Raw genomic sequence first — 17,830 nt, forward strand, 5'->3', positions numbered from 1 at the left:
GTTCCCTGTTGGAAAAGCTGTCCTCAATCACTGGTCTTAAGTCTGAAATTTGTCCTCAAAAGTAGCCTATGGCACACCCACACACACCCCCGCACAAAAATACATACCTTTGGTAGAGCTCTGGGACCTGTGTGCTCTATGCTACAGCAAAAGCTCTGCATCTTCCACACATTAAAGGTAGCGACCCAGACAAAATCTAAAACTCATCTGACCCCATTCTATCACACGCACAGACACACACACAGACACACACACACACACACACACACACACACACACACACACACACACACACACACACACACACACACACACACACACACACACACACACACACAAACACACACACACACAGGCACCCTGCTGGGACCGGTGAATATTTCACATATTTAATTTAGAAACAGGAGAATAATGTGAGGAGGATGTTTAACAACGGATACTAAAAGATTTAATTCACGGTCGCATTCCTCAATACACACTTCTGCCATTTGAAGAGTGACGATTGACATGAGAGGACTTTATGTGGCTGTTTTTATTATAAGTAAAAGAGGACAAAGAAGGAGACAAATGGAGAGAGAGAAGAACGGATGGAATGGTAACTCCACAGCATTTAAGTCCATTAGCAGAACACTCCTCATATATAAAACATAGAGAATTACTGTCCCCACTGGTCTTTGCACCATTCTCTGCGATTAGTCTTCCCTCTGCTATTGTTCCTGTCATGTACAGTGAGTGGATCAATGCATATAAAAATGCCAAACCATGATGCTGATTCCATCCCCATCCTTAATTAGAGAAAGGTGGAGAGATATAGGCTCCACCTCAATACTGAGAGGTTCAAAATCAGCAAAGCTCAACAGATTGGTGGGCTCAGATTCACAGGAGCAGGAGGATCTTGAGACATTAACTGAATCTACAAGTATCATATTCTCTGTCTAATCTTTGATATTTAAAAAACACAGCTGGCTGGCACTTGCACAGGTATAGGACCTGGGTGTCAAGCCTCTATTGTACTGCTGAGAAATATTATTATTCTGTTGTTATACCTGGTAATTGTCATATGTTTTAAAAAGAATAAAGCGCTTAGATTTAAGTCAATTTGATTTGATTCAGTAGCTCAGCAGTTTGCTGCACTGAGGAGAAGAATGGGGTTTGTTGGATTGGGTTGTGTGTGTGTGTAACACTTATTCTCTAGCGTGCAACAGCATGTGTTAGTGTTTGCAACCACTCACCCCAAGGGGCGAAATTATGTAGATAATGCAGGAGGAGGCAACATATAGGGAGAAAATATATATTTATGATGCGCCAGATTTATAGACTTGCTACATCAATACACAACATGTATTTACAAATGCATACCAAAGTATAATTATTTATAGTGTTTCATGCCTTTTTCTCTAGTTTAATGCAATGTGCCTACAAATGTAACCCATCTTCAAACAATGCAGCAATGCAATGGAGCTCTTTACAGTTCATGCTGTCAGCCAAGTACTTGTAGCTTTTTCTTTATAGTTCAAAGCTGTTTTTTCATGAGTTTTGAAACTGATTAACATTGTTAGTCTTCTCTGCATTATTATTATACATGTCATTTTGTGTCATGGCAAAACAAATCTGACACCATGAGCTCCTAGATTAGGTGGCTCAAAGTTTAAAAGTCTGACATCTGACAACAGTAAACACATTTTTGTCTTGTATAAACATTTGATTTCCACATCAGTTTAAAACTTTTGCACATTGTGTGTTGGATGTCTCATGGGAATTTCTCAAGTTGGACAAAATAAATCACTTTTGTCAATTTCCTAGTTTGATTTCATTATTACCTGTTGACATCCCTGTATTAATGCTGCTTTCAGCACAACGGACAGCTCACAGTTTGCTCATTATAGTTGCCAGAATGAGGTCCCTAAATTAGGATTAGTTTAATGCGACCGACTTTTCTCTGACTAGAGGTGTACCTTCAAGATGAAGGTGGTGATCAGAGGTTTCACTGTGCTCAGTGTGGCTTTTGGCATACCAACAGCACAGACAGATATTGGATTCTGTACGAAATTACATCTAATGGCATGAATGTCACGTGGGGTATGAAAAACAGCAGGAATGGTTTACTATCACTGGCACAGGACTGCTACTTAGATGATATGCCCCTGTTCCATTGAAAGGAGGGAGGTAGAGAGAGAGAGAGAGAAAGAGAGAGGGGGGGACAAGAGAGAGAAAGAAAGAGAGAGAGAGAGAGAGAGAGAGAGAGAGAGAGAGAGAGAGAGAGAGAGAGAGAGAGAGAGAGAGAGAGAGAAAGCCATGCAGTGAGAACATTTAGAGAAATGTGCAGTGTTCCCCCGCATTGCCTGTCAGATCCCATTTCCGACTGAAATTATTTATGGACTGGGATAAATAGGTCATTTGATTATGAACCAGTCTGACACAAAAAGGGGACAAATATGACAAAAATGCAGTTGATGAACCCCTTTGTATCACCGCAAACTGGGAAATTGCTGAGTGACACACATCACATCCATGAAAGATAGTCTACAGCTGTGGGAGAAGGAGGGTTGGCTGGTGATGTGCGCCTGTTTTATCTGTGTTTCCGGCCTGGTCCTGCTCAGCTCTGAGACAAACTGTGAAATTATTCAATATTCAATATTCATTGGGCGCGCAGGTGGTCGAGTGGTTTAGAGCGCATGCCATGTACGCAGCGGACCCCGGCTCGATTCCCGGCCGGCGGACCTTTCTGCATGTCACACCCCCCTCTCTCTCCCGTAATTTCCTGTCTCTCTACTTTCAAATAAAGGCGTCTATGCCAGAGAAAATCTTTAAAAAAAAAAAAAAAATCAATATTCATTGATTTTTGGCCACCTGGGGAAAGGCGTTAGGGTTCGGTTACAACAAGATGTAAACACAATATTGACATATTATCAATTTATTTATGTTGGCCGAAGTTAGTTATTTACACTTCCAGCAGATATAAAACAACAGCATTCATTTAGAGTTGTCTCTTCCTCCACATAATGATCAGGTTTGTCCACCAGCTTGTCTCTAACTTTGTTTGTCTGTCACTGGGTGCTGGGCTGTGCAGGTAAAATAAGGTTGATGAGAATGGCGAGACTGAACCAAACCTGTAAAGATGTAGGCTCTAAAAACATACATAAGAACTGGAAGACACTGAAATGGGAAATGCTACAGGTATTCTTAAGAGGTAAGTCAACACCAAGTAACATTAGGTGGAAAATTGCTGCATTACTCTGTTTGGCTTGAAACTTGCAAACTGTAACTTCTTGCCACAATTTGTGATGTCACAATTGCTGTTTTCCAGAATTTGTCCTCCACACAAGACACATTAAACTACTCTGCTTTGACTAATACTTTGTACACACACACACACACACACACACACACACACACACACACACACACACACACACACACACACACACACACACACACACACACACACACACACACACACAAATTATATGTATATTTATATATTTCTTCTCCCGAAAAATAGTTTAATTACACTGTTAAAGACCCGGAGTCTATAAAAATATAATGTATTTTCTGAAAGTTTGCCTGCAAAAGAGGTCAAACACCCAACAAAACAAAACAAAACAAAACGAAACACATTTTTGAGTGAAGCAGACATTAAAGGCTAAACTCTTGTTGTGACATCATTGAATGGGGCACAAGAGACACGAGCCAATATTAACAAAATATCGTATAATACTAATGATAAATCTTTATTTTAAATGATACATTGACTGCCAATAAAAGACTGCCAATAAAATGTACAGTGTAGTTTGTTCAGAGCCAAACAAAGCCAGCTTGGCTCCAGCAGCCATTCAGCTGTGAGTGAGTGGGGCAGCATACTGACATGCTCTCTGCTTACATCACGGTATCCCTGCTGCGCGCCCCAAGTTAAATACAGGTGAGCACAGCGAGGATACAGGTGAACACAGGACAGACAAAACAACTGACTTTTGAGGTTAGTAGAGCTTAATTAGACAAAAACTAAATCGTTACACTTTACATAGCCTATGTAACCAATAAATCTTTTTGAACTAAAGTGAACTAAACATAAACACTGACAAAAACATCGAGCGTAAGATATTACGGTAAGGATTGTATTGTAATCATTATTATGGTTATGTGAAATACCCTATGTCCAAATCTAACGCAGACGCGCGCTCTCGTGCAGCGCTGTGTGTATGTATGGGAATGTGAACGCCCCAATCTGAACTCCACACTCATTCAGGTCTGTCAGTCTTTTTTTGTATCTCACACATTCTGTTTCCCTCCAGCCCCATGTTCATACCGCCTCCTAGCCGGAGCAGATTGCTTGTCTAGCCGACACTGAGAGCCCGCTTCTGGTGGCGCTGGCGGAGTCTGAGCGGTGCCAGGATGCGGTGCCATAAGTTTTGGGGACCATGTTCGTTTGGATTTTATATTTGGACAGCCATCCTTATCAAAGGTATGTTTTGGACAAAGTCGCGCTGATGGTCCGCGTCTAGCTACTTATGTTTTCTCCTTTTTTTTCTTTTTTAGCTACTTTCTTAATGGAAGACTAAACTAATGTCCGTGTAAGGGTTTAGATGTAATTTGGATTATCAAGAGTGAGCTGGCCTTTATCAACTATGTGGTAGCATTCATATTCGTGAGAGCACTAATAACTCTCCTTTGCTTTTTAGAAAAGCATTTCTCTGGGATTAGACTATAAACTGGAAATGAAAGGATTTAATTTGAAAGATTTAAACCTGAATTGCATTGGTGGCAAATTCATGCAGCATGCATTCATGTGTTTTTCTCATATCATAATTAACCAAACAGAGTTTAATTGTTTTTTATAGTGGGATGCTGACGTTTTAATATTTAATTGTAAGAATGAAGCTTTCATAATAAACAGCCTAAGGTCTGAATAATTTCAAATTGTCCCAAATACTGACACGGTGATTAGTTTTTCCTCGCTCCTCTCTGCACTTTTTCAGTTTTCAACAGTTTGGTCAACAACACTTTTTTATCATTTGTAAATTTCTCAGGAGGTATTTTTAAACATTGTTCATGCCTGTGTGCATTTACGTGTGTATGTACTCTAATTCTCTCCTAAGCCCCATCCCATCATCATCACCATCATCAGCATCATCATCTGTAACATCTGGGTTGTGTACTTACCAGTTTGTCACATAGCGGATTTGCTGAAGATATGCCTTCAAACCCTCTATGTGTGTGTGTGTGTGTGTGTGTGTGTGTGTGTTTATGTGTGTGTGTATGTGCATACAGTATGTGTGTATGTCCAATGAGTGCAAACTGGCCACCTTTCACTGTCCTCACCTCTCCATACTGATCCAGTCATTGGTCTTCTTCTGGGGACAGAGGGGGGAGGAGACATGGCTTTAATGACTGAAGCAAAGGCTGGAGGGAGAGATAAAGAGGATGGATTACATACTAAACCATGATATGAGGCCTCTAATGTCTTCCATGGACAATGCCTTCTCATGGTGGGAAAATATTAATGTCTTGTCTACTTTTAAAGTTGTGAGGCAAAAGACATACATTACTGTATATAAATCTCAACAAACCATGTGCCTTAGCACTGAGATTTTATTTCATTTTTTTCAAATAACTGACAAAAATCTGCGCTGCAGATGCTGAAATCTATTGATACATGTGAAAATGACTGGATAGATAGACAGACAGACAGACAGACAGACAGATAGATAGATAGATAGATAGATAGATAGATAGATAGATAGATAGATAGATAGATAGATAGATAGATAGATAGATAGATAGATAGATAGATAGATAGATTGATTGATTGATTGATACCCCCTGTTTGTTTTTCCAATGTGTGAAGGATAGACAAATGTCTATGGATCTATTTAGTGTCATGTGTCACATTTGTCTGTTTAAAGGAGAATAGGCTTGCTCATGGGGATTAGAGAACCTGCTTGCTGCTTGTAGTCCTATATGAATATTCATTCTACCATTGATAAGCAGCTTAAGGGGAAACATAAGACAACAGTCAAAGGAGGAGTGATGGAAACATAATAGTCTGACAACTCTTGCTCCACACAGCAAGACACAATGTGTAGACAAATGATAGAGTGACTTAGACTAGGCTACTAAGTCCTTAACAACTGCAATTGTAGATTTGTAGACTGAACAGTGTCTTTTTCAGGTGAACCCACCAAGAATAAAATATGATACCCTCAGATGATTTTTTTTCGCCTGATCGCACATGCTGTAATAACATCAGCTTCATTTCAATTCAACACCTCATCTCTTCACTCACGTCTTCCACTGTCTTTTACTCTGTGTCTTTATCTCTAGCCGACTCTTTCTCAATCCCAATGCCTTATGTTTTCCATGATTAGCAATACTTAACACGCTCCTAGACTCCATGTCCTTTAATTATGGAGTTGATATAACTTTTTCATGCCTTGTTCAGAATTTCAATCATGTGTCATGCTGGTTTAAGTGCTGCTGTTCATTCACTGATGACACTAAAATCATTGATAAGTTTGTGCTTCATGTAATCTCAAAAGTATTAAACTATATAGACACCCTAAACTAATACATATAAAAGTTTTAAAACCTTTACTTTCTGATTACCCATTTTATGGTGCAGACTATTTAAAAATATTTCTTTTTTCACATAATTTTAAACATATAGTAGCTTTATTTAAGCAATTTTAATTGTAGAAATATATGCAGGATCTTAAAGGAGTATGGGGAAAGAATGTGGAGAAGTATGGATGTAGCCACACACTCAGTGTTGCACCACGGCAGAGGTTTTAGCGCCTGGATTAGGATTAAACATCCAGTGGTTTTAGGGCTTGCTTTGAGCCGTCAACCATAGATTATAAATATGTCCTATATGAATCAATCCATCCAATACTCCATTAACACAAAACACATACACTCTGATCTGATGTAGCATGTCACATGTTGCTGGAGATGATGTGTTAACGATTGAGGCCATGGCACGCACGCACGCCCGCACGCACACACGCACAAAATGGTAATAAGCAAACCCATATACTGAGACACACAGAAGTGACTTAGTTACGTTAGGTTAATAGTTAGGTATATAAAGTGTGAATAGAAAGTGTAAGAGGGTAGCGCCCTCACCATTATTGATGTTATACATTACTTCTTCGCAATTGACAAGCAGCCCTTCTCTTGCCTTTTTGTCTATTTAAATTTCTGCAGGTTGAGGATGCCCTAATTTGAACCCTTATAACTTTCATCTTATCAAGTGAAATTGGTACTTGCACTTGTTTTTAATTCACAACCCTTCTTCAAGGAAATTTCATAAGATATAAAACTTCAGTTTGTACCATTGTCATTGGAAGCAAGCACAATTATAAACCTGACAAAACATGACAAAACACAATATCTGTAGTTCTTTATAGAATATTTTGTGCTTTTTAGGAACCCTTGGGTTTTTCTCACATAGTTGCCCTCCATTTCCCCCCTCATCTCACTCAAATTCTCTTACTTTTCCTCTTTATCTTCTTTTTACATTCTGTTTCTCTCGTTTTCGTGCCTCCTGTTATCAACCCGTATCTCTGTCTGTGTTTTTTAACAGGCTAGGTAATAGGCTAGCCACCTGGGTATATGTGTATAGCTGCTGAACAGCTGGATGCTTCACTGCTGACCTCCCCTGACTTGCTTATTCTCCTACCAAATGATTGATAGTGAAATAATGAGGTGCTACACCATTGCCAAAATAGACGTGTCCTTAATTCAAACCAATGCATACTTGGTTAGTTTTAGAGGCAGAACAGCTAGTAGACTCAACACACATGAATGCAGCACAACTCCAAACACAAGTGAAGAGCCAATACTAGTGTCCTGTTACTCTTTAGTCTCCTGTCTTTTGAAGGCCGTGTTTCTCATAAGCATGAATACAAGAAAATGCACACAGACACACTGACATAGACACACAGTTTGTTGCAGCCCACCAGACATGTCTAGATCCCATTATTTCTTCCTTGGGGTGCCTTTCTTACAGACAGTTTCATGACAGTTGTCAAGGTCTTGGTTTTTATCTAAAGGAGAGACAGATAGTTGTTGGCAGGCATCCATTTAAAAGTTTAAGGAGTACAATTGTCAGAGTACCCATTTGGCAGGGTCTTGATGGCACACTTATGTGAGGTCGTCCACTCTGTACCGGTGGAAGTCCAATTTTTGCTGAATGCTTGATAATTGTATGTCTCACTGCAGATTTCATCAGTGTCTGACTTTAGTATGTGTTTTACCTGAGTGTTTCTGTTGTTATTTTTAATTGAGTAAAAAAGACCAATTAAATGATGATGTGCAAACTAGCTGCATAATACATTTTGAACTGCATAATACAATGTGCCTCCTCAAGTCCTTAACTCTCTTATACCTATTCCAGCATGTTTATTTTTCTGACCTCAAGGTGTAAATTACATTTTCATTTCACAAATGAAACATAGTAGACAATAAACTGCACTTGTCGGAGCTTGGCCTCAGTCATATCAGTCTTTCAACATCAGCATAAGATTGTGTATGTGCAGTACTACTTATTCCTTTTTTCTTCACACACTTTCATGTAAATTATCACACAATATTTGCATCAAAATGGCTGTAGATGTGTTGCATTTGTCATGGTGTTGACTCTTTGGGCCCTCAGGGAATGGCGGGCTGTCAGCAGTTTCTTTGTGCAAACCTCTTCCCCCTCCAGGTTCATAACTCTGGTTCCACTGTCCCAGAGTATTCAGATGGATCAGAGCCCTGTTATCTTCCAGACAAATAACAGATTTAGCTTTTCCCTATGTTTTTTTTTTTTTTTTTAAGTTTAGCAGGCATGTTTATCCTATGCAATAAGACTACACAGCATGCAAATTAATGTTAAGCCAAACTGAAGTGAAAATATTAAATGGTGTGTCTTTTCTTCAAGCCTCTTACTTCTATTCTTATCTTGCTGATCTTTTTTTCACCACAGCACTTTAGTGTCCTTGCTATTTATTAATCAGGATTCATATAACATTACTGTGAACCTCAAAGGCCCAAGCTAGAGGCCCCATGTTAAACCTGTCTACAGGGTCTGTCTAGTAGGTGAGACCAGTGGTCAACCACAATGTTAAAGACATTTAATTTGAGGCAACACATGGACGCTACTTTTAGATTTCTTTAGGTACGCTTAAAAAATTGGAGTAAGCAACCACCAAGTAATAGTGTTAGGATGAGACACCTGTCAATCAAGCAAACTATTTTATCCACAGCTACAGCAGTGTATTGCTGCCACCATGACAAAAAAATGTGCTCAATGTCTTGTGTGTGTTTTAACACACACAAGATTCTTTTCATGTTATAACAAGATCATTTTTGTGTTATTATGTATATATTATTCTATTATATATTATTATTAGATACCAGATTATTCCGTTTAACATTATTATTATTGTTAAATCACTTTATCTTTTTATAAAACTTTATTTCACAAAATGAGTGTATCTCATTATAGGTTGGCAATAAACTTCCATATGTCATTAAAACAAGAAAAAGATCTGCTCCCTGCCATATTCATTAAACAATGATTATATTCCCTTTCTAAGGTGCAATAAAGGGATAGTAACACAAGGGTTGAAGCTCATACAAGATATGCTCTTGATTTGTCTCACTCAGACTGCTGAAACCTCATATTAACTTTAATTTATGATTATGATTCAATAAGTTATTTTAGAAGTTTGTTGATATTATTTCCCCAAATGATCATAGCACTAAAATCATTTTACATGATAAATGATTATCTAATCTACCTTGGCAGAAAAAGATTAAGAAATAAAGCCATGACCACTACTCTGCATACGTGTGTGCATGTGTGTTGGACAGCGGCTCAGTCTAGATGGGTTCAGCTGGGCTCATCAGGAGCACTAAAACACTCTGATGTAAGAGGTGGTCATTTAGTGCTCTGCCTAAAATAGCAGTCCTGTTTATTTCTGTGTTTGGGTGTGTGTTTATGAGGTGGTTTGTGCAAGAGAAAGAGAGAGGGAGAATGTGTCCCTCGGGCCGTCTGTGTTTGGATAGCCTGTCTGTGCGGAAACGTCATCTGAACGCATTGACCCAGTGAAAACATACTCAGATGTATGCCTTTCTCGATATATGTTAATGTGTGTGTGAGAATGTGAGAGAGAAAGAATAATATTCTGTTTGTGTGCACGGTTGTTGTACTTTCAAATGCCACCCCAAACAAAGACCTATATTTTTGATTTCACAGATCACACGGTGGTACACTATTCACCTTCTACTGCTATATTTGGCCACAACTGTCATCTACCTGAAATGAAATTTTACTTATTTCCCTCCATTTATTTGTTGATGACACTAACCAATGGGAGGACGGTACTGATCATGTTTTTCATACTAATCCGCTCATTCATTACAAATAAAAACAAAAACAGAAGAAGACAAGTAAATTCAGGACAGACCAAAAGACTGAAAAGGAGGACTCATGTTAACAAGAGATAGGTAAATATAGAGAGAGGGAGATCAAAAGAGGGGATACCACAAGATTTGGAAAGGCTTGTAAAGGGATAAAGCTTTCATAGAGGAAGAGAGACATATACAAAATAGAGAGGAATAGAAAAGGTAAAGTAGAATGGGGGGTTTGCAAAAATTGGAGCTTTTATATGAGAAGGTGTTAGGAAATGAGATTAGTGCTGGCATAAAATGAACAAACAAATCCAAAGTGCTCACTTACTTGTGAGTTTAGTATGTATCAGGTCTGTAATGGTACATACTCATTCCGGGATATAGCCATATATTCGCACACTGAAGTCCAACACTAATAAAAGCACTTGTTTTCTCTTGCACACTTTGTTTTATATGCCACCAGAATAGCTGCCAGTGATATAAGGTAGAAGCATTACAACCTTAAATTGTGTTAAAACCTTGCTTAAAACCAACCTGCTTTAAGCAGCGCAGGTGGTGACTGACTGACACGTTCAAGTATTACCATAGTTGTATGCTCTCACCTCACTGCAGTGCTGAGACCATTCATTACTAAACCTGTGAACTCAACTCAGTTCAACTGCTATGCTAAGATCTTTCAGTACTCAGAACTTTTATACTATACTTGATTGCTGATACAGATACCAGCTCGGTACAGACTCGTTGCCCTTGACACATCCTGCTGATTTACTGCCCGTATACTGAAGAATACAGTACAGCACCCGAGGCTTGCCAGATTCGTTCATGTACCAGATTCAGACACAGTCTATTAGTCTGGTAGCCTGGAGACAGTAGACCCTGTTCACATCTGGCATAAACGTGCGGGTTGGGTGATGTTATCACAAGTGGACAGCTCTAAGTATGTCAGTTCACACATGGCATTAGACTGCATTTCCACATGTCTCAAGTAAGCACTTGTGATTGGATCTCACTTCCGTTATATATATGCAAATAAACATGTGCATAATTTCCATTTTCAATTACCAATTGCATTATTTATGTGGCAGGTGGCAGCAATGCATTACCTGTGCATACCCTTCCAGAAATTAAAAGAAGAAGAAGAAGTAGTTTGCAAAGACAAAACTCTTTGACCCAAATGGAAATATGACTGCATGTTTTGTGTGTACTCCATCCACATGAATCAATTTGGCTTGTTGTACATGTTAATAGGATGCTGTTGGCGTACATATAAGCTCGTACTTTTTTTTCTTAATACTTTATTGCAATGATTTCACATATACACAAAACACACATTTTTGATTCAATGTGTCTTGGGGCCACAGTGCTTGTAAGCTTGTAGATACTTTGCTGCTTGTGGACTTTGGAGATACTCTCTTCTGCAGTCTGGATGATAGTTAGACTACTTTACCGCCTGTTAATAATTGTTTTGCATTTTGATTGAAATGTCTGTATCTTCTTTTTATCAGGTCATTTCTTATTTTGTCACAGTACAAAAACGTGTCTGTATTTTTCTTGGAGGATTATGAAGCATAGATCTATTTACTACCATTTCATACACATCCGATTAGAGTGTCCTGCATTATAGTGGTCTGAGAGGTATGCAACACTCAGTACTAGAAAACTTGAAAATATTTTACATGCTTGATACATTTAGAAGTCTGCAGAAGAAGTGTATTGAGACAACTCAAACACTTGAACTTCCCAGCACTAATTGAGATGAGAGTTGGAAAACTTGAGAGGGAAATATGTCTTCCTGATTTTCCCATTTACATATTTAAAAATTGCTGGATCCAACTACATTATGCTACTGCATTTTGTATGTGTGAATATACACAACCTTCCATAAATTATCTAAGCATTAACATTTGGGTTACTGCTTGTAAACTCAGTTTTGCAATTAAGGCCTCTCTCTTTTTGGGTTCACTCTTGCCCTCACAGCCCTTTATTTATCTTTGCAAATCACAGCATACAGAAAGTTAAGGATACTTAAGCTATACAGAGTGTTGGAGATATGCATTGTTTTGAGGTGAAAACCGTGACTCAAAGAATGTAAAGTTAAACATGCAAACACATATCTTAATGCATAAACTTGCAAACTCTGCAAAGTGAAGTTTGAAAGACCAATAGGTATATCATAGCAAAATGGGAGATAAGTTACAGAGTAAATGTAGAAACCATAAATGTTTTTAACACATTTTCCCATTTGAAATTGTTTTCTTCAATTTTGCTGAAGATAGAAATATGAATCTGCCAGATAATATAACCACCACATAAGTTTACATCATGACAATCAGAACTAATTATTCCAACTTCATTTCTGAGAATTCATGTTATTAGGTAAATTTGGCATGGCAGTTGGGTCAAAATATTACAATACACATGAGCCTGGGCCACTGCTACAGGAAAGAAACCAGTCAGGGATGGGATTCAGAGCATTAGTGAAGTAAACGCTTTGTCATATAATGATCTGAGGGCAACACAAATCCACGAGTCAATTGATTTAAGCTGCAAATTGTATTGCCTTTCATTTCAATTGCATAACCTTTAGCTTCTGCCGGCCATTAGCAGTGTGTGTCACAGAATTTCAAGCTCAGTAATTGGATGTTTTTTTCCTGAATTGTACCTTCCCCGAAGATTTATGTACACAAGACCAGTCGTTCCTCTATTGTACAGATGATTCAGCTCAGTTTTAATGCAGATCAAAGCAGCAGAACTACTCCAACTGTGAGTCCTATACAATTGTTTATGGGAAAAATGACACCCAGGGTGCCTGAAATACTGTATCTTTTTCCACTTTGCAACATATTTTATGTTCTGGGTGTTATTTTGGTATTTGAACACCATTAAAACTTAAGACCAGGTGCTGGAGCGCCTCCCAGACTGATTGAAAGGCAAGGTGACACATTCTTGGACAGGTTGTCCACCACAGGGCATAAAGCATAATGCATAAAGATATACAAATCAAATGTACATCTCTATGTCTCACATTGTCATTTCCTCTTGATTCTCTTTCACAATGTTCCGCTAGAAAGCTCTCTCATCCAATATTCTTCAAGTAAATATCGATGTAGAGGAAATGCGCACACAAAGAAAGGTCTCAGAGAGACCTTGTGAATATGTGAAATGTATTAATATTTTGCAGGGTGCTGCCGAGCTGAAATAAAAGCTCCCTCTGGGTGCTGATACCCTCAGGGCCTTAGAGGTGCCCAGGAGCAGTTTGGTTCTGCTTATTAAATTAGAACTAATTCTATGTGCAGACATGTTAGAGCTCAGTGGCAAGATAGGTTAATATGCACACATTAGTGTACACAGGCTTTGAACACACACACACACACACACACACACACACACACACACACACACACACACACACACACACACACACACACACACACACACACACACACACACACACACACACACACACACTGGACTGGGCTATGGGTTTGTGATCAAAGGGCACCTTTGTGTCCTTTATAGCTGGGGCAGGAACTCATTCTCAGATGACACCACCCTGACTAGATGCTTCCCTGAACTAAGATGAATGTTTCCTTTCCTTCCAGTGACAATATAAATAAAATGTTTGACCTTTACGTATTGAGATATTTATAAATAATGGACATCTTCTGTGTTGGATGTTTCACTGATAATTGATCATGTAGATAATTCTGCTAATGAGTGACCTTCTCATAGACCTGAACAGGACACACTGGTGACCCTTGACATTTCCTGTAATGACCCACATGGTGTTAGAGTGATGGAGTATTGATCTACTTAGCTGCTTATCATTAGCATGTCTGAATTTAACACACACACACACACACACACACACACACACACACACACACACACACACACACACACACACACACACACACACACACACACACACACACACACACACACACACACACACACACACACACACACTCCTAAACACAGATACTAATTAGGATACACACTCATTTTCTTCTCTTTAGCAGCGAAGTAAGGTTAGTAGTACAGGTTACGTATGTTTTGTTTGTGTGTATGACAGATTTTAAAGGTCTGTACAGTGATTTAGTTTAGTGTCAAAAAAGTCAGGGGGAAATAATAATAATGAAACAAATAATAATATAAGACAATTTAATAGAATAAATTATTTAATCAATTCACTTCCTTTTATTCCCACTGAGTAATGCCTCTCCAGAGGGTTTTCCATCATGTTCTTTAACTTAAAGGACAAAGGTAGAGAACATGGGGATAAATAACTGGCGACAAATTGTCTTGTTCCCCCTCTCTTGTTCCCTGCTTCTGCTGGAGTTTGTTTGATGAGGCTTCTTGCTGAGATTGGAAAATGAAGTTGTCTTGCCAGCTTCTCATATCAGCTTCATTAGTGAGATGATTAAAAAAAAGAAAGGCAGACATCCATTCCTTCATCCCTGGTGTGCACTGCACACTGTTTGTTTTTGAATTAAAGTTGCCACAGTGGTATATTCATTTGATTATTTAATCCCTTCTGAACATGATTTTTTGAGACAAGCTGCAATCGAGACTGAGCTTTCAATTTGTCTTCACTGACTTTATTAGTTTAGTTATGTTTGTTTGGACCTCAGTTTACACATCACAGTGATAAAACACAAACACATAGGAGGGAATATATGCTATAGTGCTGTAGTTGAGGCTGTATTCATATTTGTGTGTGTGCATGCACGTGTGTATGCTAAATTTATTTTGCATAGATGCACAGATTTATGACTTTGCTGTGCAGTGTATTGATTTATTGAGATTGTGTTCTGCCTTTGCAGAGTCCTTGAGCAAAACAGCCATTAGATCACTTGCCTGGGTGTCCTTTCAAACATGTTTACAGACATAAGACATAAGCCAAACTTCCACATAAGGTAGTGGGACCTGGATAAATAGCTGAATTGGAAAGAATAAGGTCTGACCATGTTTTAATAAAAGTTTGGGTGGCTCTTTATGAGCAGGGAAAATGATTCTGCTTCTAGTAGCTCCCCTGTCTCTGACCTCAGGCTAAATCCTGCCATAACTCTCCTCATTCCAGTCTTAATGGGCCAATCAGCACCATGCTGGGCCAAAGAAACACTCCTCTGCCCATCACAGTTTTACAGGGTTGTAGAGTTGTTTCCCTCCCTCCTCCTTCTCTGTAATCTTCTCTCCTTATTTGTCATCCATACTGCATGTTGTCTTTGATATTCTCTCTTTCTGTTTTCATGTTTCACTTTTTTCTTCACTTTCTCACACTGTGTCCAAATGTACTGTGTTTATATGAGGTGTAATTATACTGTCCGTTAATGGGGTGACCTGCTGAGCGCTATATCTGCATATCAATGACAGGTTATGCACATCCAATATGTTAGAGAATATATTATGGCGTGAGCATTATCCATACCACAAGTATAAGCTGTTGAGCTAACTAGTATGTGAATGTGGGAAATTCCTGTCTTAGCAACACCGAAGCCAAGATCTTGTCATTAGTGCCGGAAAACAAAATACTGGGACATTGTTTTCTTTAATTGCAGCTGTTTGTAGTGCAGTCCTATTTAAAGATACTTATACCATTTCCTTGAATATTTTTAGGAAAATTGAAAAACAGGAAAAGAAAACAATCCCAGGAACAATGCACTTAGGTTTCAGTGTTTTTCCCTAAAAAATGGTCATGAAGGCTGAATGACTTGTGTATATTTGTGTGTGTCTCACTTTATTTTGGGACAAATGGAAAGTACTTGATGTCTGTGGAAGGTGAGGCAGAAAGGATCAATAATGATGATGAGAATCGGGCCAACAAACACATCATCCTAATCACCCTGGACCACAGACCACACCAGCTCACTTCTGCCACACTGCGTATGTGTGTGTGTCTGTGTGTGTGTGTGTGTGTGAGAGAGAGAGAGAGAGAGAGAGAGAGAGAGAGAGAGAGAGAGAGAGAGAGAGAGAGAGAGAGAGAGAGAGAGAGAGAGAGAGAGAGAGAGAGAGAGAGAGAGAGAGAGAGAGAGAGAGAGAGAGAGAGAGAGAGAGCGAGCGATAGTATACTGCATTCTACAGATAAATTCAGATTTCCTGTGCATGTGTTACTTTTCAGCACATTCAAAGTTTCAGGTCTGCAACTGACTCCCCCTCTTTTGCATTTGTATCACCAGAGCTGAGTTTAAAGGATTTACTTTGGGAATCGGGGACAACTCAGTATAGTGCAGGTGCAGTATATGTGCAGTATGTTTGAAACACCACCAGGTAAATTATAATCTGGCTGGAGGCTGGTGCCAGATAAGCAAGGGTATAAGGTTAAGAGGAGCATTAAAGCTACTTCCTGGATTGGAATTCAGCATCAGCCCACAGGAATGTGTGCCAAGGTACAATTTGCAAAAAAGGATAGCCAAAGCCAAAACACTGATAGCATTTTTTTTTTTTAAAGAAGCTGCTCGTGAACAGATTTGTTGTTTAAAAATGCAAAGAAAAAGACTACACAAATGGTATCTTTAAATCAAGAATTGACCTTCCCAAACTATTTGTAGTGACATCAGGGTTGGCCTTTCAATCTTTATTTATGTGGTTACTGCTGGTGCTTATGTGTGGCTAAATAATCTGAAGTCAAAAATCCACTCACTAGCTTTATCTGTGCATTCAACTTCTTCACACAGTATTTGTCATCGTATAGAGCTGGCTCAGGTCTTATCATGTGACCGAAGTTCCACAACAAAGCTCTCTGGCTGTCCACTGACCAAAATCAACCTGGAGTCACTGCTCAAGAAAGATCAAAGAGGATAGTCACAGGGATGCCAAAAACGATCATTTGAACAGAGACAAGTTAACAACTGCTTGTTATCACGTAGTTTCATGCTTCCATGTTGACATGTTGGAGATTTTTTTTTTTTTTTTTTTTTTTTTTTTAAACCTTTACTAAATAATCATCACACAAATCTTCTTTCCTCTTCTTTCTTGTGTTTGCCCAGGATCCCTGCAGGGGGAACACCAGAGGAGGCTGTACAAGGAGCTTCTAGCTAATTACAATAGACTGGAGAGACCTGTAGTCAACGACTCAGCTGCCATCCTGGTGGAGCTGGGCCTCACACTGCTGCAGATCATAGATGTGGTAAGGACAACAGCATTTGTTTGAAATATTCACGTGTGTGTGTGTGTGTGTGTGTGTGTGTGTGTGTGTGTGTGTGTGTGTGTGTGTGTGTGTGTGTGTGTGTGTGTGTGTGTGTGTGTGTGTGTGTGTGTGTGTGTGTGTATGTCACTGTCGATTACGATTAGGGCAAGGGTTCAGTTTATGCAAGTAGTGGTTAAGGTTAGGGTTAGGGTAAGTCTCCAGGTAATTAATGTAAGTCTATGGAAATACCCCAAAAGTGACTTAAGCAAACCTGTGCCTGTGTGTGTGTGTGTGTGTGTGTGTGTG

At 39.0% G+C, this 17,830-nt stretch overlaps 1 protein-coding gene across 1 annotated transcript in view; it reads left to right on the forward strand.

Moving 5' to 3' along the window:
• Positions 1-4,392: 4,392 nt before the first annotated feature.
• LOC133985432 (neuronal acetylcholine receptor subunit alpha-7-like) overlaps positions 4,393-17,830 on the forward strand; it is a 31,664-nt gene continuing 18,226 nt past the window's right edge. Inside the window, exons 1-2 of the mRNA XM_062425042.1 lie at positions 4,393-4,462; positions 17,385-17,524. Coding sequence (XP_062281026.1) covers positions 4,393-4,462; positions 17,385-17,524 — 210 coding nt within the window. The remainder of the gene's footprint in view (positions 4,463-17,384; positions 17,525-17,830) is intronic.

Source organism: Scomber scombrus, chromosome 9, assembly GCF_963691925.1.
Source record: "Scomber scombrus chromosome 9, fScoSco1.1, whole genome shotgun sequence".
Taxonomy (NCBI): domain Eukaryota; kingdom Metazoa; phylum Chordata; class Actinopteri; order Scombriformes; family Scombridae; genus Scomber; species Scomber scombrus.